We start from the raw sequence: 16,919 nt of genomic DNA, 5'->3' as shown, positions 1-16,919 counted from the left end.
ATTATTTTTCTTTAAAAAATTCCAAATTTCTTGCTATGGTTGACTTTATCATTGATTTCTAGACTCATTGAAACCTGTTTTCACATGTGTTTGTGTTATTGGTCTATTAATAAGGAATAAAAGAAGAGCTTTTAATTTATCTGAAAGTACTCCCATCTCCTTCTTGAATTTTTTTTTTTTTTTCTTGATAACGGAGCCAAGTTGAAAGATATAAGGAATAAAGAGGAAGTAAGTAGAGGGAATAGTATTTAATGACAGGAAAAAAAGTAGAGAATGAGAAAAGAAAGTCTACAAATTGAGCTTTGATCTAATTGCCAGTTGGATATCAATAGCTGTATTTGTTAAAAGCTGTTGACAATTTTCTGTAATTATAGGCATTGTGAAGTCGGGCTGGGAGGTGGAAAAAGAAAAAGGATCTAAGAGGAATCTTTCTTTAACTTAAGAACTCATTTCCTGAAGTTAATTTTTGGTTATAGTTCAAAAATCTCTTATAGTCTCTTTCTCCCATGTATTGCAGTTCTTAAATTTTAGGAAGTTTGTTGTTTGATAATTTCAGATGAGAATACAATCCATGAATGCCTTCATTCAGATTAGAAGTGATGGGACCTTCTTGGTTGAGACAATTTTGAATGGTAAAGTTTTAGATTATCCAGTTATAGCTATTTTTTTTCCCCTGAAAATAATGTTCCATTTGTATATTTAAACCAATTTTTGTAGGAAGTCTTTAAGATCTGGTGGAATTAATCAGCAGGAAATTTTCCATAGTTGCTTCATACATTTATTATTTGATTATTTTGATGTGTTATATTATAGTTTTATTTTGATAGTTAATAAATATCTTTAAATCTCGAAAATTATTTTTCCCCAAATTGTTGTAGTTATAATAATTAAGAACAGTTTCCATTGTTTCTAGACTGAGGTCCATTCCATTTAAGTTCAATTCAACATTTTATTCGTAAGACTTTGGGGCATTTTATGTTTCAGTTGCCCTGTATTTAAATGGATGTTATTATTATGATATTATTATATCTATATCATGAAGATGTAAGAATTAAACAAGTTGTTCTTATGGAAAAGCAATTTATGGCATTTAGAAATTGCTCAATAAAGGTTAAAGGCTGATAGCTATTATTGATATTTCAGTTATTGTTGATGATGACTCATAAAGCAGTTTCTTCCACGTGTGAGTTTTGTTTAAAATTACACACACACACATACACACACACACACAGATTTTCATAGTCTAATAAGTTTATGAAACCCTGGATCAGGTGAAGTAAATTTCTCTGCCTTTATATGTTAGCATGCATTGAAGAATTTTCAAAGCTGTATATAGTAGTGTGTATAGCCTATCCCTGGTTTATTGATGACACAACCTTTCATTCACTGAGCTTGATAAACATTGGTATAGCTCACAGTGGAGATCAGGAGACTCTTCAAGTAGGGCACTTCTCAATTGGGCGGGACTGTGCTGAGCACTGTAGGTCATTTATGGTCTATGGTTCCTGCATTCTTGCATACTAAATGCCAGTAACAGCCCCAGACATCAAGACAACCCGCATTGTACCCCTATAATCCAGACATCAGCTGTAGGGAAAGATACCACTCTAATTTGGATCCAGTAGTTTGGGGGAACGCAAACAGGTTTTGCTTTCTTATTAACTAGTCATTTGGAGTCCTGTAGGCATAAAGCTGGTGGAGTGTTTTTGTAAGCAAAACTCCATTAAAAGGTTTAAGAAGTGGTTAAACAGATTTATGTATACATGTAAAAATTCATTGAGCTGTACACCTAAATTTTGTGTATTTCAGTACATCCAGGTTATTCCTCAATTAAAAAAAAAATGTCTGGATGACCATCAATGGTATATATAATCTGTGTTGTGAGAAATGATTGAGAATTTTACTTATATGTTGGGATGTGAGATCATTTTCTCCATCCCTGCAGTCAAATGATCTTGAATTTTGATGTTTTCTTTTTCTTTCTTTCACTCCATTATGAAGGAATTCAAATTAGATGTCATTGCAGTGTGCTACTTAGTAAGAATTTAGGATGCATAGGTAAAAGAAGGTAGAACAAACAAACAAAAATATTGATTATATCCAGTTATATTCCTGTCAGAGTTCAACCACATTATATTGTGCTATTTAGTTAAATAAATGGTATTATTAATAATATCAATTTATCCAATATAATTATTAATTAAAGCTGACATTTTTCCAATAAAATCAATTTGCTTATAATACAAATCTACATTTCTTTTATCTTCTGCAGGGAGGATGAATTAACACTCTAAGCAATTCTTTTGTCTTGTCACTTCAGTGACATGAAACAGAGTTTTAATGGATATGGCTGTAATGTACAATATTTCCTTTGTTTTCAGAGCGGAAAAGCCATTAACAGTTATTTCAGGATTACTGTGTTTATGACACTTGTAAATTGATTTGTGGTATTAGCTAAGAAGATGATTGAACAAAAGCCTTTGAATTTCTTTGTGTTTATCCTTTCCCAGTTTCAAGGTGATGAGTGATTCAGATCACACTTCGGGCTTATGGAAATGTGCTGGACTTCCTCCCCATAAGACCTAATTCCTGAATCAAGGGAATAGTTTACCCTAGCCTGACACTTGCATGAAAAGGAGTTTTATAAAGGGACAGCCGAGGTCAGAGGGAAGTGAAGGTGACATCTATCCCATCATGAAAATGTCAAATGGCCTGATATAAGACACTTGCTTGTTGCAGCTCAGTGATTCTTAAGTCCTTTTAGTGTGAAGAGAAAATAAAATTTAAACAATTCCAAGTTATAGCACTGTCCCAGACTATTACACAAATCCATTGAGTTATTTTTAAAAGTACAATTTGGATGTCAGTGTCATAATATATCCCTTCCTGCTGACTATAATAAAAGTTGCTGATCTATTTCAAGCTTCCCGAGTAGAAAAATGTTGTTTAATGGTTTAGCATGCATGAAGTTAATTCTGATCTCTAGAATTCATAGTGGCTGAAACAACTTAATGCTGTTTCTTAGTGAACAGGAATGTCAACACAGCATTTTTGGGGGGAGCTGTTTACATTCTGAGCCTTCTTTAGAAATGGCAGATGGACTGTCGCTGACATGACTACTTTGTGTAAGCTGCTGCCATAGAAAAGAGAGTTTTTAAAATAGTGATCCTATGAGTTATTTTTTTTTTTTCTTTAGACTTGCCTTGTTATATTTTCTCTTGAGAAATTTGACTTGAACATGTTTGTGAATAAGTATTGATGGAAGATGCCAATGGTGTGAAAAATATCACCAAGATGAAATTTACTCTCCCAAACTGTCTACTTTTCTAAGCTGCTTTTGGTCCATTCACTGCACTATCAGATTTTATTCTTTTTACAGTAAAGTAGAAATCTCCTTATTTTGGAATTCAGAAGTATAAGTTTGTGGCATATTATTTGCTTAAAGAAAAAAAAAAAAAGATTTACAATACAATGGGACCATTAGAAAACCATAGTGTCAAAGGTTTTGAGTAAACATGACACCATTACTGTCAAGTATAAAAACAAGTGGTTATTAGGAATGATTATTATTCAGAATATATTAACAATATTTAGAGACCTTTACACTTACTTTAAAATAATTTGTTTCTGTTAAAGTTTAGAGGCATGGCATATATACATAAATATAAATAATAGTCCAAAATGACTGTGTACTCTTACCATATTTTCTTCCTTTTTCCCCTTCTATACTTTATTAATGGAATTTAGCAGAATCTACTGGAAACAGTCTATAAAATGAGTGAATTGAGAATCAAAGCATGACATCGAGAGGTTGTACTAATAGCTACCCAGATTTAAGTACTTACTATAAGTTGGGCTTACTGTAAGTTCCTTTGGACCATGAGATTCCAAACACATAAAGCAATAAGGAACAAATACTGTGTTTAATTATGGACTTGTGCTAGACATGCAGAACACATACACAGAACACAGAACACATTCAGAGGGACCTCAACTTTTCTGAATGTAGTTCAGACAGAAGGGATCTGATAGCATGGTAGTCTTAAGAGAGACTTTCTGGCTATTTTCTCTTTTTATATTAAAAATATGCCAGTAAGGGTTGGTTACCATTTGCTAAAGGAATTTCCTTATTACACTGGAATATTTCAGGCTTCTTTCTGATTTGAACAGACTGAATAGCTTCATTATAAATGTCTTTATTATAGAAATGTTAAAACATACCAGAAAATAGAGACCGTAATATAAAGAACCTCCGTATATATCCATTACGCAGCTTCTGTAATTATCAGCTTGGTAGGGATTCTTGTATCCTTTTGTCCCCATATCACTTAGCTGTGCCTGCATTGCAAACCATGCTGAAGCAGACTGGTTTAACACAAGAAACATTGACTGTTGTTTCTAAGTCTGCTGGGTCTTCGTGTGCATAGAGAAGGAGAAATACCTTTTTTCCTTCTACGCTTCTAGGTTCTTGGCTGGGTCTCTATAGCAAAAGACAGAATAACAAGGAGAAGCATACAAACGTATGTAATGTAAGTTTTATGTGACATAGAAGTCTTCAGAAGGAAATGAGGACCTGAAGAAGCATTTTATGCTAGACTTTTATAAAGAGCAGAAAGTTGTGGAAAATGTGATAGAACAAAAGGAATCTGGGCCAGATGTAGTCAGCTGTGGAAACCATAGCAAGACCTGCTCATTCAAACTCATTTCAGTGTCCCTCCATCTTCAGAGATAAGAATGCTCCTTTTCCTCCAAGTATGGGGAGCACATCACCTAGAAGGGTAGAAGGAAGGGACGTATCTCTCATACGAGGGTTTTAGACCTATTGCAGGGGGAGGTCAGAGACGTTCTTGCACTTTCCATTTCTGAATTTCTTCAGCTTAAAATATCCCATATGCCAAAGCACTGTGTTTGGGGGTGGCATATCCTGAGACTTGTCAGACGGTTCTGCTGATCTTAACCAGTCTAGATTGACACCGACCGGGCTGGCTATTGTAGCTGTGTTCAGCTGGTACCACATCTGGGACTGGCTCGTCTAGGTTGGGTCACCCATTTGGTGGCCGCCTGCCTGTTGGCCAGGATTACAGAGGGTAATGGAGTAATGTCTCTCCTCTTTCAATAGACTTGCTGAGTGCAGACCGAGTAGGGCTCTAGAAAGAGACAGAGATACTGAGAGCAAGAGTGTGCAATTCTTCTTGAGGCCTATGCTCAGAGCTCATTCCATTGATTGAAGACCAGCCAGATTCAAGAAGTCAGGAAATAGCTTCTTGGTGGGAGAACCTGTAAAGTTAGATGCAATCCCTTGGAGACAAGAGGGGAGAAGAACTGAGGACTTTTTGTCATCGGTCTACCATATACCCGACCTTAAAAGAAATTTTTTTTAGAGTATTTTAAATCAATACAGTTTCACCACTAAATACTTTAGTGAACAGGCTTTTATTTTTTTAAGTTGTTGGATTTTGTAACTATAGTATAAGCCATATAAATTAACCATACTCTTTGGATCAAAAAATTATTACTGGAGGCTATATCCTACTTATGTTTCGGTAATGACAAAATTATCATCACTGTCACTACGAGTAGCATATTTCATTTCTTATTCTGTGCTAAGCATACATTACCTCAGTTAGCCCTTCTAAGTGTGCTGAAGGGCTGAAACTCTTCTATTCATTTGTAGAGATGAGCAAGAGAGGTTAGATAAACTGCCCAAGTCCACATGGTAGTAAGTGATGGCTTTGAACCTATGCTATTCTAACTCTATTTTTCATGTTCTTATGCACTCTATATCACTGTTTCCTGTTAGCTGACCCGTGGACTCTAGTATCTTTGCATGTACTTGGAATGGATAGGCAGAATGGACAGAGGATAAGCCAACTCTCTTTTCTATTTCTAAAAGCAGAAGATGAATTTAAGTTAAGGGAGTAAGTTGTTTCTAGATTTACCACGGTGCAGCTTTTAAAAAAAAAACATCGGGGTGTGGGGTACTCACTGGTGGCTCAGTCAGTTAAGTGTCTCCCTTTAGCTCAGGTCATGATACCAGGGTCCTGGGATCGAGCCCCACATCAGGCTCCCTCTGCTGCTCCCCTTGCTTGTGCTTTCTCCCTCTCTCTCTGTCAAATAAATAAACAAAATCTTTTTAAAAAAAGATTTTATTTTTTAATTGACAGACAGAGATCACAAGTAGGCAGAGACGCAGGCAGAGAGAGATTGGGGAAACAGGCTCCCTGCTGAGCAGAGAGCCGGATATGGATGCGGGGCTCAATCCCAGGACCCTGAGATCATGACGTGAGCTGAAGGCAGAGGCTTTAACCCACTGAGCCACCCAGTGGTTTTTCACCCAATAAATGAAATCTTTAAAAAAATATACAATAAGAACATCGGAGGGATCTGTGAGGTCATTTTATAATATTAGTGATTATATATGTTAGAAGCTATTATTTGGGAGAAACAAAGAGCTTTATTTTCTTATTGTTGTATTAGAACTAGGTCTGTGCATGTCCATGTTTCTGTTCTGTCTCAGAACCATTGTGTTCTTAATCCTTATCACATTATCATGCTGGACAAGCTAAGGCAGTCGGGAAGGGTCAATTGTATATGACATCTGTTTTCTTTTGAGTTAGATGTCAGAGATGGTTTTCTCCTTTCTGAGGATGAGCTGGGATAGAAGGAAGATTAAATCCATGAAAATTCATTGATTCTTTTTTGGATCTGAGTTAATGTCATTAACATAAGCAATCAGACATCAGCTTTATGTGACTAAGCCTCAAAATATTTTAGTGTTACTTTGTTCTTGTCTTACTGTCGTTTCCATCCTAAGTTCCAATAATTGCTTTTATCTTTGAGGTCTGGTATATGGTATTAAATTCATTTTCTTTGAAGAAAGATAAATGGGAATATAATTTTATTGCTATCTTACTGTTGCAAAACATAATTACTAAACAGTATGCCCTTTTGCATTCTGACAATGAAATTATGACTGACATTCTCTTTTTAATATGAAAGCTATTTTGGGGCTGTCATCATCACCTAATGGAGTCTTACTTGCAAGGAGTCACATTTTAACTTCCAATGACTTTTATGTAACAGCCTCTTAACATATAAGTCTCAGGTAAATTGACGCTAATCCCTGCAAGAGAATAGGTCAGATGTAGAATTAACCATTCCATATTCTGGAAACTGTTGGTGTTGTCAGTATTATGTCCTTTAATTTATAGCCTTATTTTAAACCAGGGGTTCAATGTGGCATCCTTTTATGGGAGAGAATTTCTCTCATCAAGACCATTTAGTTAAAACCATTAAAATTCCAAAGTCAGATCATCGCTATTAAACAATTAGTGTCTGCAATCTATTTTACTATGGCAATTAGAGACCATTGGGCTCACTAGCCTAAATCAGGAGATTAATTGAAATTGAGTCTGTGGTCAGTTAGTGGGCTATCTAGTGTTTTTATTTTCTATGACACTATAGCTTGATGTATGAATCTGGAAATATTGTTTCCTAAAACTATCATGGTTTTGAAAGGCCTTTTCCTAACAAATAGAAGATAGGATCATTAAACAAATAACATGAAATGTCCTTAAAAAAAATCAGCACTGAATATTAATGGGATGGAATATTAAGTAATAGATTATAGGTAAAGAGTGACATGCAACTATAAATAATGAATTGAGAGGACTATTATCAAAGTGTTCAAGAAGAGAGAAGGGGGGGCCTGGGTGGCCCAGTCGATTAAGAGTCTGCTTTGAGCTCAGCTCATGATCTCAGGGTTCTGGGATTAAGGCCCTCATTGGCCTCCCTACTCAGCTTCTCTCCTCCCTACTCTGCTTCTCCATCTGACCCTGTGCCCCTCTCCCCCTGATATGTTTTCTTTCTCTCTAATAAATATTTTTTTTTAAAGGAAAGAAAATGAAAATTCAGAGGATAAGATATTTATATTTTCTTTCAATTTTTCACCTTAGAAATCTCTGTATGGCTCAGTATCTCCCAACTTTGTATAAATGTGCAGAATTCAGGTTTTGTAGTTAAGCAACATTCTGATTTTTATAAATTTTCCACATTTGATTAGCATAATTCTTTTTTTTTTTTTTTTAGAATAATTCATTTTATCAAGAAAGTAGGTGTCAGTCAGCAGTGGTACATTTGAAAATATTTTTAATTACCATTGTAAGTTATTTTTCATTTGAGGAAATTTTCTGAACCACATAATGATAATTTTTTTCCCAATTCCTGTTTCTACTGATGAGTCAGTTGAGATCAGAGAACGCAGAATAAAGCCATTACTCTAATTCAACATTTTTTTTTTTTTTGAGGGGGTGGGTGGATGAGATGGGAATATTTTCCTTTATGATCCATATACAACTTTTCTCAAATTAAAATGTAAATGGGATTTTTGTCTCTGCATTCTCCAAGTTAAAAATAAAACAGCAGAATAGCAGCCTTAGTTACTATTTTAAATATAAAGTATTTTATATGTATATGAAAGATGCCAGTGCATAATCTCTTCAGATAAAAGTTGAGGTGACACAAAGGAAACAAAAAGCCTCAATACTTGGAATGAAAAATAAATTTGAGAGAGTCCTAGATGGCAAAGGAGTAGGAGACCTTTGCATCTGGTCCCAGAAATTCAGCTGCATAGGTATCAGAGCATTTGGAACACTTGTGAACTCCACTGGAGATCTAAGAAAAGAATAGCTGCAACTCTGCAAATAGAAAAGACACCACTTTCTGCAAGGTAGGAGGTGAGGAGAAGTGAATCTGAGGCAATATATGGGAAGATAAACTGCAGGGGAAAGGTAACCTCCATAAACTGGCTACTGGAAAGTGATATAACAACGGAGCACAAAATCAGAACGTTTAGAAGTCTGCTCTGGTGAGGAACGTCCCTGCATGAAAGGCGCTCAGGCAGTGAAGCAGGGGCAGAACCCTAGATGGGTCAGTGTGGTCTCAGAATCCTAGGAAGACTGGGGGTGCTTGAGTGTGGCAGAGTTTCCAGGCATTGGAGTGGGGAAGCCAGCTGCTATCAGTGGGCCCAGGAGTGGGCTCTCAGTTTGGGGTTGCCATAAACAGCCAACCCTGGCATGGGCAGGCAACTGCTGTCTGAGCATGGGCCTAGCAAGCAGCAGAAACAGTGAGACTCACCTTCTTCGTCCCCCTGGATGAGGGGCATGGGTGTGTGGTGCAGGAGTCTGCAGGGTTTGGAGATTCAAAAGGGGGTCCCGTTCCTGAGATACAAACGCTCAGTCACAGGCTGGGTGAGCACGGAGTACGGATGGAGACCAGGGAGATAGGAATGATTGACTGCTTTTCCCTGAGGGCACACTGAGGAGTGGGACCCCGAGCTTTTGGCTCTGTGGCTGAAGATTGGAAGACCGCCATTTTCATTCTCATCCTCTAAAGCCGCAAAAGCCACATAGAATAATCTTAGCTTGGCCCCACTGGCAGGGGTGGTGCAATTCAGCCTGGAGCAAAGACACTAGAATCAAGGCAACAGGCCCCTCCCCAAAAAGGTGCAAGAACATCCAGCCAAGACCAAGTTTACTGATCACTGACAACTGACTCCAAAGCTAGAGGAATATAGCATATAGAATTTATGGGGGTTTCCCCCCATGATTCTTTAGTCTTCCAATTTTATTTTTTTTCTCTTTCCTTTTTCATTCAGTTTCTTATTTATCAACTCTTTTTTAAAAATCTTTTTTTTAATTTTCATATTTGCAGTTATGTTTATTCTTTCATTGTACTTAATTTTGTTTTTGTAAACGTATACATTTTTCTTTCTTTAAGATTTTGGGATGCAGTTTCTTCTAACAAACACAATACACCCAGAATCTAGTGTATGGCTCTGTTCCCTTTGCCTGCCTGATCATTCAGGGTGCTAAATGAGAAAAATAGGCAGCCAAGAATACTTTATCCAGCTAGGATGTTATTCAAAATAGAAGGAGAGATAAAAAGCTTCCAAGACAAACAGAAATGAAAAGAATTTGTGATCACCAGACTAGCCCCACAAGAAATATTAAAAGGGATTATTTAAGTAAAGAAAGAGCCCAAAAGTAACAGAGACCAGAAAGGAGCAGAGACAATACACAGAAGCAGTGACTGTACAGGTAATACAATGTCACTAAATTCATATCTTTCAATAGGTACTCTAAATGTAAATGGGCTAAATGCCCCAATCAAAAGACACAGAGTATCAGATTGGGTAAAAAAGCAAGACCCATTGATAGGCTGTCTGCAAGAGACTCATTTTTATATGCAAAAACATCTTGAGATTTAAAGTGAGGGGATGGCTGGAGTGCCTGGGTGGCTCAGTGGGTTAAAGCCTCTGCCTTTGGCTGGGGTCGTGATCCCAGGGTGCTGGGATCGAACCCCGCGTCGGGCTCTCTGCTCAGCGGGGAGCCTGCTTCCTCCTCTCTCTCTGCCTGCCTCTCTGCCTACTTGTGATCTCTTAAAAAAAAAAAAAAAAGATTTTATTTATTTATTTGACAGAGATCACAAGTAGGCAGAGAGGCAGGCAGAGAGAGAGGAAGGGAAGCAGGCTCCCTGCTGAGCAGAGAGCCCAACTCGGGGTTCAATCCCAGCACCCTGGGATCACGACCCCAGCCGAAGGCAGAGGCTTTAACCCACTGAGCCACCCAGGTGCCACCAAATAAATAAAATCTTTTTAAAAAATAAAATAAAGTGAGGGGATGGAAAACCATTTATCATGCTAGTGGACATCAAAAGATGGCTGGGGTGGCAATCCTTATACCAGAAAAAATAGATTTTAAACCAAAGACTGTAGTAAGAGATTATGGACAGATACTATATCATAATTAAAGGGTCTGTCCAACAAGAGATCTAAGAATTGTAAATATTTATGCCCCTAACATGGCAGCAGCCAATTAATAACAGAATTAAAGAAATACATCAATAATACAATAATAATAGGGGACTTTAATACCCCCCTCACTGCAATAAACAGATCATCTGAGCAGAAGATCAACAAGGAAACAAGGGCTTTGAATGACACATTGGACCAGATGGACTTCACAGATATATTCAGAACATTCCATCCTAGAGCAACAGGATTCACATTCTTCTTGAGTGCACATGGAACATTCTCCAGAACAGATCACACACTAGGTCACAAATCAGGTCTCAACTGGTACCAAAAGATTAGGATCATTCCCTGAATATTTTCAGACCACAATGCTTTGAAACTTGAACTCAGTCACAGGACGAAAGTTGAAAATAACTCAAAAACATGGAGGCTAGGGGAGCCTGGGTGGTTCAGTGGGTTAAAGCCTCTGCCTTCGGCTCAGGTCATGATCTCAGGGTCCTGGGATCGAGCCCCACATCAGGCTCTCTGCTCAGCGGGGAGCCTGCTTCCTCCTCTCTCTCTGCCTGCTTCTCTGCCTGCTTGTGGTCTTTGTCTGTCAAATAAATAAATAAAATTAAAAAAAAAAAAAACAAAACATGGAGGCTAAAGAGCATCCTACTAAAGAATGAAAGGGTCAACCAGGAAATTAAAGAGTTAAAAAAAATTCATGGAAACAAGTGAAAATGAAAACAAAACCTTTGGGATGCAATAAAGGGGGTCCTAAGAGGGAAGTATAGAGCAATACAAGCCTTCTTCAAGAAACAAGAAAGGCCTCAGATACACAATCTAACCGTATACCTAAAGGAGCTGGAGAAAGAATAGCCAAAAAAAGGCTAAACTCAGCAAAAGAGAAATAATAAAGATTAAAGCAGAAATCGACGAGATAGAAACAAACAAAAAAACAAAAACCAATAGAACAGATCAATGAAACTAGGAGCTGATTCTTTGAAAGAATTAATAAGACTGATAAACCCCTGGCCAGACTTATCAAAAAGAAAAGAGAAAGGACCCAAATAAATAAGATTCTGAAAGAGCAAGGCAAATATATGCCAACAAATTACACAACCTGGAAGAAATGGATGCACTTCTAGAGACATATAAACTACCAAAACGGAATCAGGAAGAAATAGAAGACCTGAACAGACCCATAAAAAGAGCAAGGAAATTGAAGCAATAATCACAAATCCTCAACAAACCAGAGTCTAGGGCTGGATAGCTTCCCAGAGGTTTTCTACGAAACATTTAAAGAAGAATTAATACCTGTTCTTTTGAAGCTGTTTCACAAAATAGAAATGGAAGGAAAACTTCCAAACTCTTTCTCCAAAGCCAGCATTACCTTGATCCCAAAACCAAACACCCCACCCAAAAGGTGAATTACAGACCAGTGTTCCTGATGGACAGTTGCAAAAATTCTCACCAAAACACTAGTGGATAGTATCAAAACAGTACATTAAGAGGATTATCCACCATGACCAAGTGGGATTTATCCCTGAGCTGCAAGGATGGATCAACATCTCCAAATCCATCAATGTGATACATGACAGAAATAAAGGATAAGAACCCTATGATCCTCTCAATTGATGCAGAAAAAAGTATTTGACAAAGTACAGCATCCTTTCTTGATTAAAACTCTTCCCAGTTTAAGGATAGAGGGAACATACCTCAATATCATAAAAGCCTTATATGAAAAACTCACAGTGAATATCATTCTCAATGGGGAAAAACTGAGAGCTTCTCCTCCAAGGCCAGAACACAGTAGGCATGTCCACAGTCACCACTGCTGTTCAACATAGTACTAGAAATCCTAGCCTCAGCGATCTGAAAACAAAAACAAAAACAAAAACAAATAAATAAATAAACGACATCTGAATCGGCAAAGAAGAAGTCAAACTCTTTTTGCAGGTGACATGATACCCTGTGTGGAAAACCCAAAGACTCCACCCAAAAATTGCTAGAACCTGTATAGGAATTCAGCAAAGTAGCAAGATACAAAGTCAATGCACAGAAATCAGTTGCATTTCTATACACTAACAAAGAGACAGAAGAAAGAGAAATTAAGGAGTCAATCCCATTTATAATTGCACCCCAAACCATAAGATACCTAGGAATAAAATAAACTGAAGAGGCAAAAGATCTATACTCAGAAAACTATAGAATATTCATGAGAAAAATTGAGGATCACACAGAGAAATGGAAAAACATTCCATGCTCATGGATTGGAAGAATAAATATTGTGAAAATGTCTATGCTACCTAGAGTAATATACATATTCAGTGCAATCTGTATCAAAATACCATCGATTTTTTTCACAGAATGGTAACAAATCATCGTAAAATTTGTACAAAATCAGAAAAGACCTCAAATAGCCAAAGGAATGCTGAAAAAGAAAGCCAAAGCTCGTGGCATCACAATTTTGAACTTCAAGCTCTATTACAAAGCTGTAATTATCAAGACGATATGGTACTGGCACAAAAACAGACATATAGATCAATGAAACAGAATAGAAAGTCCAGAAATAGACCCTCAACTCTGTAGTCAACTAATCTTTGACAAAGCAGGAAGGAATGTCCAATGGAAAAAGTCTCTTCAACAAATGGTGTTTGGAAAATTGGACAGCCACATGCAAAAGAATGAAACTGGACCATTTCCTTACATCATACACAAAAACAGACTCAAAATGGATGACAGACCTAAATGTGAGACAGGAATCCATTAAAATCCTTGAGGAGAACACAGGCAGCAACCTTTGTGGCAGCCGCAGCATTCTAACTAGACAGACACATCTCCAAAGGCAAGGGGATAAAAAAAGCAAAAAAGGAACTTTTGGGACTTCAGCAAGATAAAACACTTTTGCACAGCAAAAGAAACAGTTGACAAAACCAAAAGACAACTGACAGAATGGGAGAAGGTATTTGTAAATGTCTCATCAGATAAAAGGCTAGTATCTAAAATCTATAAAGAACTTATCAAACTCAACACCCAAAGAGCAAATAATTCAATCAAGAAAGGGCAGAAGTCATGAACAGACATTTCTCCAAAGAAGACATCCAAATGGCCAACAGAAACATGAAAAAATGCTCCATATCACTCACCATCAGGGAAATACAAATCAAAACCACAATGAGATATCACCTCACACCAGTCAGAATGGCTAAAATTAACAAGACAGGAAATGACAGATGTTGACGAGGATGCAATGAAGGGGGACCCTCTTACACTGTTGGTGGGAATGCAAGCTGGTGCAGCCGCTCTGGAAAATAGTATGGAGTTTCTTCAAAAAGTTGAAAATAGAGCTACCCTATGACCCAGAAACTGCACTACTGGGTATTTGCCCTAGAGATACAAATGTAGTATTCACCTGAAGAATTCATCTGAAGGGGCACTTGTAACCAATGTTTATAGCAGCAATGTCCACAATAGCCTTATTATGAAAAGAGTCCAGATGTCCGTTGAAAGCTGAATGGATAAAGAATATATGGTAGCAATACACAATGGAATATTACTCAGTCATCAAAAAATTAAATCTTGCCATTTGCAACAACAGGGCTGGAAATAGAGGGTGTTATGCTAAGTGCAATAAGTCAGAGAAAGATAATAATCATATGATCTCACTGATATGTGGAATATAAGAAACAAAACAGGATCATAGGGGAAAAGAGGAAAAACATGATGAAATCAGAGAGGGAGACAAAGATATTCTTAATCATAGGAAACAAACTGAGGCTTACTGGAGGGTGTGGGGTGGGGGAATGATGTAACTGGGTGATGGACATTAAGGAGGGCACATGATGTAATGAGCACTGGGTATTGTATAAGACTTATGAAAAACTGACCTCTGCCTCTGAAACGTAATATATTACATGTTAATTAATTGAATTTAAATTAAAAAATGTATAAAGTTGATGGGTTATCTGACTCTATATTCATTAATTTTTTGTACCAGTTGTAATTGAATAGAGTAATTGGTTTTTATGGAAAAAGAAAATTAGGCACCTGAAAAACTATCACATTTTAAGCAAATTTATTTTAAATATATGTTATAAACAATGTTTAGATGTCTATTATCACAGTGTTTCATAATAAAATTGAAATGATCTGAGAACATTAAGGAAAATTGACATTTTTTATTTCTGCACAATATGGAGTGAATGAACATTCTGCTTAAGTGCAAAGTAACTGAGGATAATTATTTTCTGCTTCAACAAAACCCAAATTTATAAATGTTAGAGTGGCTGATCCTTATCCATTTGTCTTTCATGTCTTCCACTCTTGTATCTTGCTGCTCACTTTCTATTAGTGTCATAACTTTGGACATGAAAAGTTACTTTGTCAAAAAAATCAACAGTTAGGGGTGCCTGAGTGGCTCAGTGGGTTAAGCCTCTACCTTCGTCTCAGGTCATGATCCCAGGGTTCTGGGATTGAGCCCCCGCATCGGGGCTTTCTGCTAAGCAGGGAGCCTGCTTCCCCCACCCCCTCTCTGCCTGCCTCTCTGCCTACTTGTGATCTATCAAATAAATAAATAAACTCTTAAAAAAAAATCAACAGTTAGATTTGTGATGCTTCATAAATGACTCAACTGGGGCTAGTTGCCCAATCCAAAGAATTGTTTGAAAAAGAGCTACATTTTGAATGAAATGGGGTAAATGAAGTTATTCTCATAGCACTGACACCCACACCTGATAGAGTGTACTAGAGTGCCTTGATGCAAAAACTCATCTGGCCAAAAAATACAGTTCACTGGAATGGGTCATCGTTTACACTGTAGCATATATCACCTGTCCTTTAATAAAGCATATAGAAAGAATAATTATATTTATGTGGAGTTACTAGTAAAGTGTTTCATCAAGAGGAAAATTATTGCAGCAGAAACATTTGTTTAAATTTTATTGTCAGGGGTGCCTGGGTGGCTCAGTAGGTTAAGCCTCTGCCTTCAGCTCAGGTCATGATCTCAGGGTCCTGGGATGGAGCCCTCATCTTGCTCCCTGCTCAGTGGGGAGCCTGCTTCTGCCACTTCCCCTCCCCCCAGTAATCCCCCCCACCACCACCTCTGCTTGTGTTCTCTCTCAAATAAATAAAATCTGTAAAAAAAAATTAAGGGATCATTTCAGAGTCTATGAACTTAAAATATATGTCATTTTGTTTGTTTTTTGAATTCCCAGGTGAACTACATTCTTCTCAGCCTTAAACCAAAAGTAAAAGGAAACATTACGATTTTCATTCTTCTTGAGTTGCCTCCGTCCTGAAGAGCAATGGAGATGCTGTTAGGAGGAAGAGGATTAATTGTATCTCTAATTTGTCTCCTGTTAAAATTCTCTACAGCCATGGATATACCACTATCAGGTAAAATGACAGCATTCAATACCTACTTCATGGAAATTCTTACTTGCATTTTCATTTTTAAGTAGAATACTTGTAGTTTGAAGGTGTGATTTTTCTACTATATTTCTATTTATTTTCCAGCAATCTGTCATTAGAATTCATCATTCCCTTATAAAAAAATTGACTGTCTTGTCTTTGGCTGCTTTCTGTAATTATTTTACAGCTCAGGCTTTTTGGCTCTTCTTATGCAAATTTGGCACATAACAAGAAACATGACTTACAGATCAGGTGTTTTGCCACGTAAGATACTCTTCAATATTACCAATGGCTGTTATTTATATACTCCGTTAATTTATTTTAGGGAGTGTTATGATTCAGAAATTAGTGGTATTCAACCAATTATGATAAAAAGGAAGGGAATACATTTTGTATCTTTTTTTCAAAATGGTTGTATATTTAAGAATGAAAACAATGAATTAAGAAAATATTAAAGAGCCATTATTATACAACTAAAAATATAAGATGATAACAACTCTGAAAATCTAGACATTATATACTATGAATTCATATCCAGAGGTTAGTCATTGGTTTTATGGAAATACATATCTTGACATACATAAATATCTATGACATACATATCCAGAGGTTAGTCATTGGTTTTATGGAAATATATATCTTGACATACATAAAGTAATAAAAATAATACATTTACAAATAGTTTATTTAATACTGTATCAGCTGTGTAACA

The 16,919-nt window shown here is 36.8% G+C and overlaps 1 protein-coding gene across 1 annotated transcript in view; it reads left to right on the top strand.

Moving 5' to 3' along the window:
• Window positions 1-16,919, top strand: part of CHL1 (cell adhesion molecule L1 like) — a 167,174-nt gene that overhangs the window by 62,288 nt on the left and 87,967 nt on the right. The window contains exon 2 of the mRNA XM_080826350.1: window positions 16,012-16,192. Within this exon, the coding sequence (XP_080682476.1) occupies window positions 16,102-16,192 (91 nt within the window). The 5' untranslated portion in view covers window positions 16,012-16,101. The remainder of the gene's footprint in view (window positions 1-16,011; window positions 16,193-16,919) is intronic.

The sequence above is a fragment of the Martes martes genome, assembly GCF_963455335.1.
Source record: "Martes martes genome assembly, chromosome: 1".
Taxonomy (NCBI): domain Eukaryota; kingdom Metazoa; phylum Chordata; class Mammalia; order Carnivora; family Mustelidae; genus Martes; species Martes martes.
This window is presented reverse-complemented; position numbering and strand designations above follow the sequence as displayed.